The sequence below is a fragment of the Hypanus sabinus genome, chromosome 6 (genome assembly GCF_030144855.1).
Source record: "Hypanus sabinus isolate sHypSab1 chromosome 6, sHypSab1.hap1, whole genome shotgun sequence".
Lineage (NCBI taxonomy): Eukaryota > Metazoa > Chordata > Chondrichthyes > Myliobatiformes > Dasyatidae > Hypanus > Hypanus sabinus.
In genome coordinates, this window is record NC_082711.1 from 104,834,454 (window position 1) to 104,850,771 (window position 16,318).

The 16,318-nt window shown below is 47.0% G+C and overlaps 1 protein-coding gene across 1 annotated transcript in view; it reads left to right on the forward strand.

Moving 5' to 3' along the window:
• LOC132395728 (ras association domain-containing protein 8-like) overlaps positions 1–16,318 on the forward strand; it is a 251,896-nt gene that overhangs the window by 170,833 nt on the left and 64,745 nt on the right. The window contains exon 2 of the mRNA XM_059972685.1: positions 13,319–13,542. Coding sequence (XP_059828668.1) covers positions 13,440–13,542 — 103 coding nt within the window. The 5' untranslated portion in view covers positions 13,319–13,439. The remainder of the gene's footprint in view (positions 1–13,318; positions 13,543–16,318) is intronic.

A 16,318-nucleotide genomic window follows, 5' to 3' on the forward strand; every position in this document is an offset into this window, starting at 1 on the left:
GGGTGGGTTCAAACTGCTGCGGCGGGGCTTCAGTGTGCCGCTGCACCTTGGCTGTTTGGCCCTGCGCACACATTCTGGCCCATTTGCTGACCTGTTTGCGAAGTCTGTGCCACGCAAACTTGCTGGAGACCAGCCGGACGGTTGTCCTGATAGATGGGTGCGCCAAACCGTGTATGGAGTCGAAAACTGGCCGCCTCCAGGCTGCCGGGACAATGGGGCGAGGTTGGCCGGTAGCCACGTCGCACAGGAGGGTCCTCTCACGTGGGCCTACGAGAAAGTCCTAGAGCTGCAAACCCAAGACTGCGGTCCTGTAGTTGGGCATCTCATCGTCTGCTTGCTGCGCCTCCGCCAGTGCTGCATAGTCCACCCCCAGGGACAGGGCCTGGACAGCTGGTCTGGAGAGTGCATCCGCCACGACGTTGTCCTTTCCCGAGATATGCTGGATGTCCGTTATGTACTCGGAGATGTAGGACAGATGTCGCTGCTGGCGAGCCGACCAGGGATCGGACACCTTAGTGAACACGAAGGTCAACGGTTTGTGGTCCGTGAACGTGGTGAACGGCCTGCCTTCTAAAAAGTACCTGAAATGCCGGATTGCCAGATACAGTGCCAACAGCTCCGGGTCAAAAGCACTGTACTTGAGTTTGGGTGGTCTACGGTGTTTGCTGAAGAACACCAGGGATTGCCAGCACCCCTCAATGAGTTGCTCCAGCACCCCACCGACTGCTGTGTCAGATGCGTCCACTGTGAGGGTGGTTGGAACGTCTGTTCTGGGGTGCACCAGCATCGCGGCATCTGCCACGGCTTCCTTGGCTTTAATGAAAGCGGCCACGGCCTCCTCATCCCAAGTAATGTCCTTGCCTTTACCCAACATCAGGGTGTACAATGGGCACATGATACGGGCTGCTGAGGGGAAGAAACGGTGGTAGAAGTTCACCATACCAACGAACTCCTGCAGGCTTTTGACCGTGTTGGGCCGGGCAAAGTGGTGGATCGCATCTACCTTGGCGGGCAGAGGTGTTGCCCCGTCTTTGGTAATCCTGTGGCCCAGGAAGTCGATGGTATCGAGACCGAACTGGCATTTGGCTGGGTTGATCGTGAGGCCGAAATCACTCAGGCGGGAGTAGAGCTGGCGGTGGGACAGATGCTCCTGGCGACAACTGCTGGCTATAAGGATGTCCTCCAAATATATGAACGCAAAGTCCAGGTTGCATCCCACTGCGTCCATTAGCCGCTGGTACGTCTGTGCGTCATTCTTCAGGCCGAACGGGGTGATGTGCTGTTTTGGGGATGTCTTCAGGGTGCACCGGGATTTGATGGTATCCCCGGACGAGGTCTACTTTGGAAAATATTCTTGCCCCATGCAGGTTTGCTGCAAAGTCCTGTATGTGCGGCACGGGGTAGCGGTCTGGAGTTGTAGCCTCGTTCAGTCTGCGGTAATCGCCGCATGGTCTCCAACCCCCGGCTGCTTTGGGCACCATGTGCAGGAGGGAGGCCCATGGGCTGTCGGACCTCCGTACGATCCCCAATTCCTCCATCCTCTTGAACTCCTCCTTCGCCAGGCGGAGCTTTTCCTGGGGGGATCCTTCGTGCGTGGGCGTGGAGGGGTGGTCCCTTGGTCGGGATGTGGTGCTGAACCCCGTGTCTGGTCATGGCTGCCGTGAACTGCGGTGCCAGAGTCGATGGAAAGTCCGCCAGGATTCTGGTGAATTCATTGTCCGACAGTGTGATGGAGTCCAGGTATGGGGTCGGCAACTTGGCTTCACCCAGGAAGAATGTCTGGAAAGTCTCGGCATGTACCAGTCTTTTCCCTTGCAAGTCGACCAGCAGGCTGTGAGCTCGCAAGAAGTCCACCCCCAGGAGTGGTTGGGCCACCGCGGCCAGAGTGAAGTCCCACGTGAACCGGCTGGCGCCGAACTGCAGCTGCACTGTGTGGGTGCCGTAGGTCCGTATTGTGCTGCCGTTTGCGGCCCTCAGGGTGGGTCCTGGCTTCCTGTTGCGGATGTTGTACCCTGTCGGGGCAAGACGCTGATTTCTGCTCCGCTGTCGACCAAGAAGCGGCATCCCGACTGTTTGTCCCAGACATAGAAGAGGCTGTCCTGGTGGCCAACCGCCATAGTCATTAGCGGCAGCTGGCCCTGGCCCTGGCCCGGGCCCTTTTGTGCCCCATCGCTGGTGGTTGAAACACCACTGTTCACTGGCCTCCTCACTCCTGCCTCTGTGTTGTGTGCGCCCCCCCTGCCGGGTCTGGTCTGGTCTGCTGTTGGGCGCATGGCCTGGTAATCTGACCGACGGACGCCACGCTCTCCCTCTTGGCTTTCCACAGCACGTCTGCCTGGGCTGCCACCTTCCGGGGGTCGCTGAAATCTGCGTCGGCCAGCAGCAGGTGTATGTCCTCGGGCAGTTGCTCTAGGAACGCTTGCTCGAACATGAGGCAGGGCTTGTGTCCGTCAGCCAGGGCCAGCATCTCGTTCATCAATGCTGACGGCAGTCTGTCTCCCAAACCGTCCAGGTGAAGCAGGCTGGCAACCCGCTCATGCCGTGAGAGGCCAAAGGTCCCAATGAGCAGCACTTTGAATGCTTCATATTTGCCTTCTTCCGGGGGCGACTGTATGAAATCCGCAACCTGGGCGGCCGTCTCCTGGTCAAGGGCGCTCACCACGTGGTAGTAACGCGTGGAATCAGAGGATATCTGCCGAATCTGGAACTGGGCTTCTGCTTGGCTAAACCACACGCGTGGTTGCGGCATCCAGAAAGTCGACAGTTTTAGCGAAACTGCGTGAACAGATGAAGAGTCGGTCATCTTTGGTCCAAATCCCGTTTGGACCGTCGGGGTCACCAATGTAGCGATGTACTACACACAGCGCTGAAATAACAACACGCATGGTCTGTCCCAGTTTATATCACAGTCTTCACCCGGTCTAATCCAGTTTATAACGGCACCCCTCACCCAATCTGTCCTGCTTCATATTGGTACACTTCATTGGTCTGTCCCAGTTTATATTGGTATTCTTTACCCGGTTTGTCCCAGTTTATGTTGGTGCTGATTACCCGGTCCGTCCCAGATTATAATGGTATTCCTTACTCAGTCTGTCCCAGTTTATATTGGTACTGATTACCCGGTCTGTTCCAGTTTATAGTGGTACTGATTACCCGGTCTGTTCCAGTTTATAGTGGTACTGATTACCCGGTCTGTTCCAGTTTATATTGGTACTGATTACCCGGTCTGTTCCAGTTTATATTGGTACTGATTACCCGGTCTGTTCCAGTTTATAGTGGTACTGATTACCCGGTCTGTTCCAGTTTATAGTGGTACTGATTACTCGGTCTGTCCCAGTTTATGTTGGTACTGACTACCCGGTCTGTTCCAGTTTATATTGGTACTCTTTGTACCTTTGCTGAGCTTATACCAGAACTTCATCTTGTTTCTCGAGCTGCTTAGTTCTTTGCTGACATTCTACTCTTTGTCCATTCAGCCACATACTGATTTCTTGAATCTATCATGATACTCCAGCAAACTGTCAATCCTGGAGGATGGAGCAGCGAAGGCTCCAGATACTCATATCTAAATGAGAACTCTATGGGTCAAATTTCCACGGTCTGCAGTCCTGATTGTGTGTGTGTGTGTGTGTGTGTGTGTGTGTGTGTGTGTGTGTGTGTGTGTGTGTGTGTGTGTGTGTGTGTGTGTGAGTGTGTGAGTGTGTGAGTGTGTGAGTGTGTGAGTGTGTGAGTGTGTGAGTGTAGTGTGTGTGTGTGTGTGTAGTTTACCCCAGAGTTTGGATAAAACAATGGATGATTCCAGTCTCTGTTCCTGCAGCCTGTTTAAAACTTTTATGCCTTTGCATGACCACTGTATTACCTTTGTAGTTTTTCTTTCACACTTGTAATCCCAGCTATTTACAATTTATACCACAAAGGGACAGAGAGCTTTGAGAGTCAAAGGTCAGTCAGCAGAAAACAAATCTGCTTTTTCTTTGTTAATCTCTTGACAGCTGGGTTTAAAAAAAGATTTAAATCCTGGATGGTTTTGTCTCTGAGACTGGGCAGTGAAAAAAGGGTTTAAATATTGGAGAGTCCCAGAATCCACAATTGGACATGCCTCAATTAGACAATGCATGCCTGTTGACAAGTTAAGCCCCGGCTTTGATACAAACCCAGTCAAAAGCTAAGGATGCATTTGTATTATTCCATTGCTCTCACTGTGACATCCTGTCCAACTGATGCTTTCATTATTTTGCACAATACAAGGTGGATCCAAAGGCTCTAAAAGGCTGCAAATGCTGGGACCCGTTGACATTGTCATGAGTTCTTGAGACCTGATTCCAAACTAAGCAAACTGAAGGAAATGGGTCAGAGGCTGATACAAAACATTGGATAGATTAATAATGATCTGATCAGTGGAACAGACTCTGAATGAGGTTTAATATCACGGGCATATGCCATGAAGCTTGTCGTTGTGCCGCAGCAGCACAGTGCATGACACAATAATAGAAACCTGTATACTACAGAGAAAAGTATTATATTTTTTAAAAGTTAAGTGAATTAAGTAGTGCAAAAAGAGAAAACAGAAGTAATGAGGTACTGTTCAGTGTCCATTTAGAAATCGGATGGCAGAGGGGAAGAAGCTCTTCCTGAATCACTGAGTGTGAGCCTTCAGGCTCCTGATAGTAGCAATGAGAAAGGGCATGTCCTGGTGATAGTGGTCCTCAGTGATAGATGTCAAGCGGCTGAATGGCCGCTCCCCCTTCTATGATTTCTTGATCATACATCAGTCCTGATCTACTGGTGTAATCAGCTTTTCTATTTAAGCTCTCGTAGGCGAGTGATGTGCATCTCCAAAAGCGGATCTGCATGGCTGATGAAATTTCAGATTAGAGAGAGGGCACCTTTTTATAATTAATGAGATGTCTGCCCAGGGAATGTGGGGGAGGCAGACTGTGTTCGTATGGACCTCCACCTCATTAATTCCCCGACGAGGGAGGAAAGCTGATGCAGAGTTGAAGAATAATGACTTTCTTTGGAGATAGGCAGTAAACTCAAGGTCTGTTCAGTCCTCTGGACAGCTCTGCAGGGGTCTGCCACCTGACACCAGGCTGAAGTTAACTCACATTCTACAGAACAAACATGAACTGTACTGTTACTTCATGAGTAATTCTTGCTTTGCTGAATAATTAACTATTCTGCAAGTACAGAGGGAATAAGCACATTTTTCCCTCACTGACTCAAACAGAAAATCTGCACAACAAAACTCATCCACATTCAGAAATCCCATGGTTTGGCAGCCAGCTCCCCAGCTTTGGATTCAACTTTCTCTCTTACATTTCCCTGGGATCCATGGTTCACACTTCTGCTCACAAACTCAGCTCCCACACTCCCTTTAAACTCAACTGGGTCTGTTTCCCATGAAAATTACCCAGCTCTTAATTCCCACGCTCTCTTCAAATTTACTGGTTAACTGGACAATTTATTATTCCACCAGGGAACATATGAAAGAGAGAAAAGAAAGAAAGGTGTGTTGGATAATTAACAGGAAGTAACATCCAATAGCTTGTAAAATCTACTAGACCACCAGATTAAAAGAGCTTTACTGTACTCCATATATTGAGTAAAAAGAAGATCAGCTTTATTTTTCACGTATACATTAAAACTAGCAGTCAAGTGCGTCAATTGGTCTCAAATTAAATCAGCGAGGATTGTGCTGGGGGAGCCCGCAAGTGTACCCATGCTTCAGGTGCCAGCTTAACATTCTCACAACTTACTAACTTGCTTAGCCCACTGCTTAACTCCCTCTGCACCCATGACTGTGTGGCTAGGCACAGCTCAAATGCCGTCTATGAATTTGCTGACTATACACCCATTGTTGGCAGAATCTCAGACGGTGACGAGAGGACATACAGGAGTGAGATATACCAGCTAGTTGAGTTGTGTCGCAGCAACAACCTTGAACTCAATGACAAGACCAAAGAGCTGATTGCGGACTTGAGAAAGGGGAAGATGAGGGAATACACAGCATCCTCGTAGAGGGATCAGAGGTGGAGAAGGTGAACAATTTCAAGTTCCTGGGTGTCAATATCTCTGAGGATCTAACCTGGTCTCAACATATTGATGCAGCTACGAAGAAGGCACAACGGTGGCTATATTTCATTAGGAGTTTGAGGAGATTTGGCAGGTCACTAAAAACACACACAAGTTTCAACATGGACAGTATTCTAACTGGCTACATCGCTGTTTGGTATGGGAGGACGGGGTTTTATGTACTGCACAGGACTGAAGTAAGCTGCAGAGTTGTAAATTAGTCAGCTGCAGCATGGGCATTTGCTTCCATCACATCCAGGGCATCTTCAAGGAGCGATGCCTCAAAAAGGCGGCATACATCACCCAGGCCATGCCCTTTTCTCAATGCTACTATCAGGAAGGAGGTGCAGGGGCCTGAAGACACTCACTCAATGATTCAGGAACAGCTTCTTCCCCTTTGCCATCAGATTTCTGAATGGACACTAAACCCATGAACACCACCCCATTACTTTTTTGTTTCTATTTTTTGCACTACTTATTTAATTGAACTAGTTAATATATACATATTGTATTTACTGTAATTCAGTTTTGTCTCTATTATGTATTGCATTGTACTGCTATTGCAAAGTTAACAAATTTCATGACATACACCAGTGATGTTAAATTTGATTCTGACAACTGAAACCGTACATTTTTGGACTGTGGGAGGAAACCGGAGCACCTGTAAGTAACCCACGTGGTCACAGGCATTCAAATTCCTTACAGACAGTGAGCAGCAGAAATTCAACCTCAATCTTACAGCCATTGCTGTGAAGTGTTGCACTAATTGCTACCCTTCCATGCCACCCATTAATAATTGGTCTTCTGAGTAAACAGCTAGCAAACAATAATGAGGAAAGTCGGTGCAGTTGCAATGAATAGTTGTGTAGAATTAATAGCTCTTCAGCAGTAAGTATTATTGAGCATGGAAACAGAACCTTGTGCCCAACTCATCCTTATCATCCAAATTGTCTTCATGAGCTGGTCTTGCTTGCAAGAGAAAATCTGTGGATGCTGGAACACAGACAAATAAACCCAGCAGGTCAGGCAGCGTTAATGGAAATGAATAAACAGTTGTCATTTTGGGCCAAGACCCTTCTTCAGGACTGAGAAGGAAGGGGGAGGAAGTCAGAATAAAAAGGAGGAGGAGAGGAAAGAGAATCATTAGAAGGTGAAAGGTGAAGTCAGGTGAGTGGGAAGGGTTAAGGGCTGGAGAGGAAGGAATCTGAGAGTGGACCATAGAGAAAGAGAAGGAGGTCCATTTTGCCTGTTTGGCCCATATCCCTCTCTACATTTTCTATCCACGTACTTGATTCAATATCTTTCAAATATTGTAATTGTACCTCAGAATCAGAATCTGGTTTATTATCAGGTATGTGACGTGAAATTTGTTACCTTAGCAGCAGCAGTTCAACGCAATACATAATATAGAAAAATATAATAAAAATAATAATAAGTAAATAAATAAATTTCAGTATATGTATATTGAATAGATTAAAATACGTTAAATATGTTATCACCAATCCATACAGATTGTGGTCTTCCAGTTAGGAAGTCAAGGATCCAATTGTAGACGGAGGTACAGAGGCCCAGGTTCTGTAACTTCTCAATCAGGATTCTGGGAATGATGGTATTAAATGCTGAGCTATAGTCGAAGAACTTAAGTGTTTGTGTTGTCCAGGTGGTCTAAAGCCATGTGGAGAGCCATTGAGATTGTGTCTGCCATTGACCTATTGTGGCGATAGACATATTGCAATGGGTCCAGGTCCTTGCTGAGGGAGGAGTTCAGTCTAGTCATGACCAACCTCTCAAAACATTTCATCACTGCAGATGTGAGTGCTACCAGGTGATAGTCCTTAAGGCAGCTCATATTATTCTTCTTAAGCACTGGTATAATTGTTGCCTTTTTGAAGCAAGCGAGAACTTCCGCCCGTAGCAGTGAGAGGTTGAAAATGTCCTTGAATACTCCTGCTAGTTGGTTGACACAGGTTTCCAGAGCCTTATCAGATATTCCATCAGGACCTTCTGCCTGTGAGGGTTCACTCTCTTTAACAACAGCCTAACATTGGCCTCAAGAATGTCCCCTGGAAGCTTGCTCCATATATGTCCCTTTTAAATCCTTCTCCCACTCTCTTTAAATCCATGTTCTTCATTATGGAAGCAACACACACAAAATGCTGGAGGAACTCAGCAGGCCAGGCAGTATCAATGGAAAAAAAATACAGTCAAAGTTTCAGGCCAAGACCCTTTGGAAGAACTGGAGAAAAAAAGATGAGTAGATTTAAAAGGTGGGGGGAGTGGACAGGCAGACAGGCATACTTTATTGATCCCGAGGGAAATTGGGTTTTGTTACAGTCGCACCAATCAAGAATAGTGTAGAAATATAGCAATATAAAACTATAAATAATTAAATAATGATGTAAATTATGCCAAGTGGAAATAAGTCCAGGACCAGCCTATTGGCTCAGGGTGTCTGACATTCCGAGGGAGGAGTTGTAAAGTTTGATGGCCACAGGCAGGAATGACTTCCTATGACGCTCAGTGTTACATCTCGGTGGAATGAGTCTCCGGCTGAATGTACTCCTGTGCCTAACCAGAACATTATGGAGTGGATGGGAGTCATTGTCCAAGATGGCATGCAACTTGGACAGCATCCTCTTTTCAGACACCACCGTCAGAGAGTCCAGTTCCACCCCCACAACATCACTGGCCTTATGAATGAGTCTGTTGATTCTGTTGGTGTCTGCTACCCTCAGCCTGCTGCCCCAGCACACACAGCAAACATGATAGCACTGGCCACCACAGACTCGTAGAACATCCTCAGCATCGTCCAGCAGATGTTAAAGGACCTCAGTCTCCTCGGGAAGTAGAGACGGCTCTGACCCTTCTTGTAGACAGCCTCAGTGTTCTTTGACCAGTCCAGTTTATTGTCAATTCGTATCCCCAGGTATTTTTAATCCACCATGTCCACAACCCCTTGGATGGAAACAGGGGTCACCGGTGCCTTAGCCCTCCTCAGGTCCACCACCAGCTCCTTAGTCTTTTTCACATTAAGCTGCAGATGATTCTGCTCCACCATGTGACAAAGTTTCCCACCATATCCCTGTACTCAGCCTCATCTCCTTTGCTGATGCATCCAACTATGGCAGAGTCATCAGAAAACTTCTGAAGATGGCAAGACTCTGCAGTAGTTGAAGTCCGAGGTGTAGATGGTGAAGAGAAAGGGAGACAGGACAGTCCCCTGTGAAGCACCAGTGCTCTCTGTCTGACACACAGTGTTGCAAGCGCACGTACTGTGGTCTGCCAGTCAGGTAATCAATAATCCATGACACCAGGGAAGCATCCACCTGCATCACTGTCAGCTTCTCACCCAGCAGAACAGGGCGGATGGTGTTGAACGCACTGGAGAAGTCAAAAAACATGATCCTCACAGTACTCGCCGGCTTGTCCAGGTGGGTGTAGACACGGTTCAGCAGGTAGACGATGGCATCCTCAACTCCTAGTCGGGTCTGGTAGGTGAACTGGAGGGGGTCTAAGTGTGGCCTGACCATAGGCCGGAGCTGCTCTAGAACAAGTCTCTCCAGGGTCTTCATGATGTGGGAGGTCAATGCCACCGGTCTGTAGTCATTGGAGACACTGAGATGCGGCGTCTTCAGTACAGGAACGAGGCAGGACGTCTTCCACAGCACAGGAACCCTCTGGAGACTCAGGCTCAGGTTGAAGACATGGTGAAATACTCCACATAACTGGGGGGCACAGGCTTTGAGCACCCTGGGGCTGACACCATCGGGCCTGCAGCTTTGCTTGGGTGGAGACGTTTCAGCTGTCTTCTCACCTGTTCAGCTGTGAAGCCCACCATGGTGGTTTCAGGTGGGGGAGGGGCGTAGTCACGAGAGCAGGGTGGGGGGCTGTGAGGAGGAGTAGGAGGGGAGAGTGGAGTATGTGTTGGTTGGAGGCCGACAACAGATGAATCCTGTGGGGGATGGGCAGGGACCACAGTGTCAAATCTGTGATGGAAGGTATCAGTTTACTAAGTCAGGAGGGCCCCCAGTTTTGTTTTCTGCTTGTAAAACGGATGGTTCTTCACTACCAACACAGACAAAATGCTGGAGTAACTCAGCAAGTCAGGCAGCTTCTATGGAAAGGAATAGAGTCATTGTTTCAGGCTGAGACCCTTCATCGTGAGTCCTGATGAAGGGTCTCAGCTCAAAGCACTGATCCTTTATTCATTTCCACAGATGCTGCCTGACTTGCTGAGTTCCTCCAGCATTTTGTCTGTGTTGCTCCGGATGTGCAGCGTCTGCACAATCTCTTGTGTTCACATTGTTCACTGGAAGGTGATTGGACTCCTTCACAGAATAAGGATGGGCTTGTGTTGATGGGACAACAGATAATTGGTAGTCAACAATATCATTATGTGCTGTGTTGTATGACGTTGGCAATCATGGTCTCCATTACCATGATTGTTCATGGCAATTTTTGCTACAGAAGTGGTTTCTTCTGGGCAGTGTCTTTACAAGATGGATGAACCCAGCCATTATCAATAGTCTTCAGAGGCTGTCTGCCTGGTAACAGTTGTCACATAACCAGGACTTGTGATTTGTACCAGCTGCTCATACAACCATCCACCGTCTGCTCCCATGGCTTCATGTCACTCTGATTGTGTGGGGGTGCGGGGGCGGGCACCAAGCCGGTGCTACACTTTGCATAAGGGTGACCTGTAGGCTGGCGGAGGACAATTAAAAGCTTGGACCAGGATGATTATCTGATTTAACATGAAAACAACCCCATCTTCATTCTTCTGCAAACCCAACATCACCAAATGTCATCAGTGATACCTGTTGACAGGGGTGAGGTGTTATCCTCAAGCATGAGACCTTAGTGGTCGGATTATACATACATAGCTATGGTGGCAGAGGAGGTGGTGAACTCAGACTTTGAAATGTATTTAGACAGACATTTTAACAAGCATGGAATAGGATGATATGGTCTTTGGACCAATGGGATTAGTGTACATGGGTAAAAAGGTTGTCATGTATGTGGTGGGCTGAGGGGCCCATTTCTGTGTTGTACGAAGATCACTTCTTTGGAGGGTGACAAGCTCAGAGTAGTCAGTCCATGCAACAAGAACATTTCTCTCTGGATTCAGTTCGAAAGAAATGGCCTTCCCTTATTTGAGACGTGTTTCTAATTTACTCCAACACCTGCCAATTTGATGAGGGGGCCTAGTAGGACAGTGGACTATCTCATTCAAAACATTTGTTTTAACATGAAGTATTGGTGTGGGCAAATGTAAGCAATTTGTTGAAGCAGTTACTAAGGCAATGAGAGTGTGTTAAAATGATTAACATGGGTCTAGTGCACAAACTATGGTTAATCTCCTGGATACTGCTCAGAAAAATTAGTGAGGCATTTAAAAAATATTATTCTGAAAGTTATAAAGCACGTCTATAGAACTGTACTGCTCAGGAGTAGGCAGTTTGGCCCACATTATGTGCGTTGAACATGAATTAAACTGAAGCAACGCACACAAAACACTGGAGGAATGCAGCATCTGTGGAATGAATGAACAGTCGACGTTTTGGGCCGAGACCCTTCATCAGGACTGGACGGAAGGGGGAAGATGCTGGAGTAATAAAAGTGGGGAGAGGAGGAGGAGGAGGAGGATAGCTGGAGGCTTTTAGGCGGGAAAGGTAAAGGGCTGGGAAGGAAGAAATCCGATAGGAGAGGAGAGTGGACCACAATTCCCGGATTTACAAAGTTGTTACAGGAGACCACAGCTGGTGCAGTCTGAAAAACAAACTGCTAGAGGAACTCAGCCGGTCAAGCAGCATCTGTCAGGGAAAGAACTTTGGTTGAAAACCTTTCATTAGGACTGAAAGTGGAGAGGGAGATGACCAGTACAAAGAGGAGAAGGGGGTGGTGAGACAGGAGCCTGTTGTGGAGGAGTGATGGACAAGTTACAATGGGTGGGGGACGGGGGGAGGAGGGAGGCACGGAGCTGAGAGAGAGAAGCAGATCAGTGATGGGTGGAGCAGTCAAAAAGAAAGAAATAGAGGCAAATTGATAACACAGCAATCTGTAACTTCAGAAAATGCCCAGAGAGAACTAATTCCTTTCAGTTCTCCATGGGGATGTTTTCTTCAGGTAACCCCACCAGAACTGGGTAACCAGAGACAATTCCCTGAGTTTGGCACGGGAGATGTGCTAGTAATTATAAGTTACCGCTCATTGCAATGCACCTGGGAGAGTCTGAGGAAGTTGGTGGGCAATTTGAGAGAGAATGGGTGACAGAGTGATGTGGGAGAATGGGAAACAAGGCCATGCTCTGAGAGCTAGTTTAGGCTTGAAAAGCTGAACCTTTCCTTCCATATGAACTGAAAGAATACGAGTGTCACAGCCATTCTCATTCACCAGCCTCCAGTAGATCCTGGCTCGTTGTTTTTCTTAACAGCTTGGTTTTTATTTTGCCATCAACCCTGACCACTGAAGAGGCAGGATAGCAAGAACCAAGAACCAGATAGTTTACCTGTGGTCAGCGCTGTAGTCCACATTAGTGGGTGGGACGTTGTGTTCATTCGGGGGTGGAAAGCTGCTAGTGGTAATGGAACTGGTTCTCAACGTGACTGAGGTCATGAGAAGAAGTGAAGAAAAACTCTTTAAGAATTGGAGGGTAGGAGTGCTTTGGAAATCGACCCCTAACCAGCACAATAAGGCCAGCAGTTGGATATCCTGCCTCTTCAATCTATTACTCTAATCCATGTTTGGGTGGTATCTCAGTCCTTCCCACCTCTACACTAAACACTTTGTTATGTTCATCTAACTGCAGTACATTGATCGCAGAAAATGTTGGTTGTCACAGACTTTTGGGGCAGAATGTCAGGTGACCCAGCAGACCACAGATTCGACACTGGTGCTATATTATGGAAAATCAGCTTCTCCCAGAGTGCAGCAAGTTTGTGCCCAGCAGATAATTTGCCCCCTGACTTTTCAATGGGATTTATGTTTCCACATGTAGAATTCCCTCTAATGACGTCAACGGTGTCACAAAGTTTAACGCTAGAGAGATTTTCAACCACGGTGACCTGGTCTGATAGGTGACCAACGTATATCTGCAGAACCATCACATTTTACCTGCCCCTTCTGCTACGGGCCAACAAGATTTTTATCCGCATTGTTTGATTGTGAAATGTGGTAAAAAAAAACAATCTGTCCCGTCTCTATCAATTCAGACTTTAACCTCACATTTCTTCTCTTTTCCCAGGTTCGGTCTTCACACAACAAGAGTGACCTCAACATCCGGACTGATGATCTTCATGAAGGCCTGACATCGGATCTTCCCTTCCTCCCTCCCTGCTCCCCACTGCTGGTGGGAGCTTCGGATCATGGAATTGAAGGTGTGGGTGGACGGGGTTCAGCGAGTGGTCTGTGGCGTCAGTGAGAAGACAACATGCCAGGAAGTGGTCATTGCTTTGGCTCAGGCCATGGGTAAGGACAAGGCCTTTCCAGCTGGTTGTGAAAAATTTCTGGAAAGAGCCGACATAATCCTGAGTACCAAATGTACAGGATCACCCTCTCAAAAGGCATGTGGAGTGGGGGGCTTTTGTACCTCAGAAAAGAATGTTGCACTGGATTGCTGTGGATTTTATTCCAGCCTGCAAAGCGTTTTGTCGGGGGTGGGATAGGGTGGAGAGAGTGTGAATTTCAAGCTGAGTGGGCACCAACGCATAATCATCCATTTACACTATCAATTCCATTTTAAGATTCCCATGTTCCTGTAACTCTCCCTCCCCACCCCCCACCATTTTCTACCTTTTTTGAGAAATTTACCATGGCCAATTAACTTATGGGCCTCCACCCACATGGTCACAAGAAACAGCCAAGGTCAGGATTGAACTCAGATCATCAGATCCCCGAAGCAGCTGCCTCTCTCCATTACCTGTAACTTGGAACCCCTTTGGAAAGACAGCCGAAGAAACAAAAATCAGTCTCGTGGCACAGGAGGGGCCACTTAGCCCACTTAGCTAGTTAATTATTTCAAAGTTCCTTCCAGTTTATCCCATTTCCTTACTATCCCCACAGTAACTGAAGCATAATAACCAGCCTGAACTGCTGTGCCTTAGCTTGAACTCAATTTGCTAAGTGAAGTGCAGAGAGTTTAAGAGTCTGGTGACAAGCTAAGGAGTGAGTGGAGAATGGGATTAGACTAGATGGATATTGAAAGGGAAGAAAATGAGGACAAAGTGAAATTAAACAAGACAGGGCTGCAGTCAAACTGGGAACATCTCCATAGAGAGTGAAGTGCAAGAAAAATGCTCGTAGAAGTGACAGAGCAGCCTGAATGAAGGTATACTCTCAATGTTTGGTCCAAATGCCCATCAGATGATGTGTAGGGCTATAGGGAGACAGAGAGATAGCTGACTCCCTATCCTCACACAGAATCCAAACCAGCTTCATTACCACTGACATGGGTCGTGAAATTCATTGTTTTGTGGCAACAATACATTAAAATATTACTGTAAGCTACAATAAAAATAAACAAAATCAATAAATAGTGAGAAGATGAATAGAGAGGTGATGTACATGGGTTCACAGCCCACTCAGAAATCTGATGGCAGAGGGGAAGAAGCTGTTCCTAAAATATTAAGTGTGGGTCTTCAGGCTCCTGTACCTTCCCCTCTGATGGTAGCAATGAGAAGAGATCATGTCCTAGATGGTGGGGGTCTTTAACGATGGATGCTGCCTTTTTTGGGGCACCACCTTTTGAAGCTGTCCTTAATTACGGGGCATGATAATGACCTTTCTTCACATACTCCCTCATGAATAAGTCCGGGGATCTTATTACAGTTTGCAGCCTCACTGTGCCATGGCAAGAGGCCTAAATTGTGGTCTTTCTCCTTAAAGCCTGTGTAATGGCAGCAACAAGCCGCAGTGTATCCCTCAGCACCTAAGCCTGGTGTGTGCCAATAACAATCAGTCCAGTGAGCTTCAGACAAACCACAGTGGCTCCTTCGTGCAGTACTGATGTTTGTTCAGTGTGGGTCCCTAGGAAGACCTCACAGAACAGAGTCCTGTGTCACACAGCTCCACAGCATGAACCTCGATGAGACCGCAGTGTGTCTCTCACCCAAAGTTTTGGCAAATGCATATTCCAGTAAAAGAAGATTGATAGTCCTCGGTGCTGACAACCAGACTGAGGCTTGTAGTGATACCAAGAAGATGGCTGTGCATGAACTTTCTAATGGGGGAGGGCCTTCCTCACAACCGGTAGGTACGTCAAGGTCGAGAGAAGGTAAAATCGTTAATTATCACGATCGGTTGCTACTACAGAGAAACAGTAGTGAGATCATGGACCATATATGATTACAGAGGATGTGCTGTGTGCTATTAGGGTGGATAAAGCACAGGGGCCTGACAAAGTGTTCCACTGGACCCTGTGGGCAGTTAGTGCAGAAGTTGCAGGGGCCTGAGCTGAGATATTTAAAATGTCCTTAGCCATGTGAGGCGCTGGAGGATTGGAGGGCAGCTGATGTTGATCCGTTGTTTAAGAAAGGCTCTGGTATAAGCCAAGAAATTACAGACTGCTGAGCCTGATATCAGTAGTAGTAAAGCTATTGGAAGATATTGTAACGTTCTCCTTCGGGTGTAACGAAACGCCGAATTTAACGTCCGGATAAACCACAGCCAATGCAAACCAGATCGCAGTAAGATTAACCATTTACTGTTCACTCTTCACATTAACATATGGTGAAAACTGTTGATAAAACAATACAAGATTGATACAGTATTTGTTCCTTCCTTAATATCACATTTCAAGTGTAAATACTTGCAAAGGTGACTATAACTACATTACACTAAGGTGCAGTATACAGGGAGAGTTTACCTGCTCCATTGACTACTTTAAATACACTTCCATGCAAACTATCCGCGACTCTTTAACTAAGGAAAGCATAAACATTATCTACCGTCGTTACCTCTAACAGGATCAGCATTAACATCTTAGTTCAATATATCGATTATCTATTAACTTACAGCGTTGCTCTCACTGTGATTTCTCATGCCTGCAAAACTGCTTGTGCTCAGGTGAGCCTCGTGGTGAGCCCCCACCCTCGCGCTAATTTCAAACCGGTATTTTCCCACAAGACGCGGCGAAACCGGATGTGATGTCATCGCATGCCGATATATTTTACATGCAATGAATACACTTTAAACACTTCTAATTCTAACTAGAAAATACTATTGAATGAATTACTAAGCGAAAATA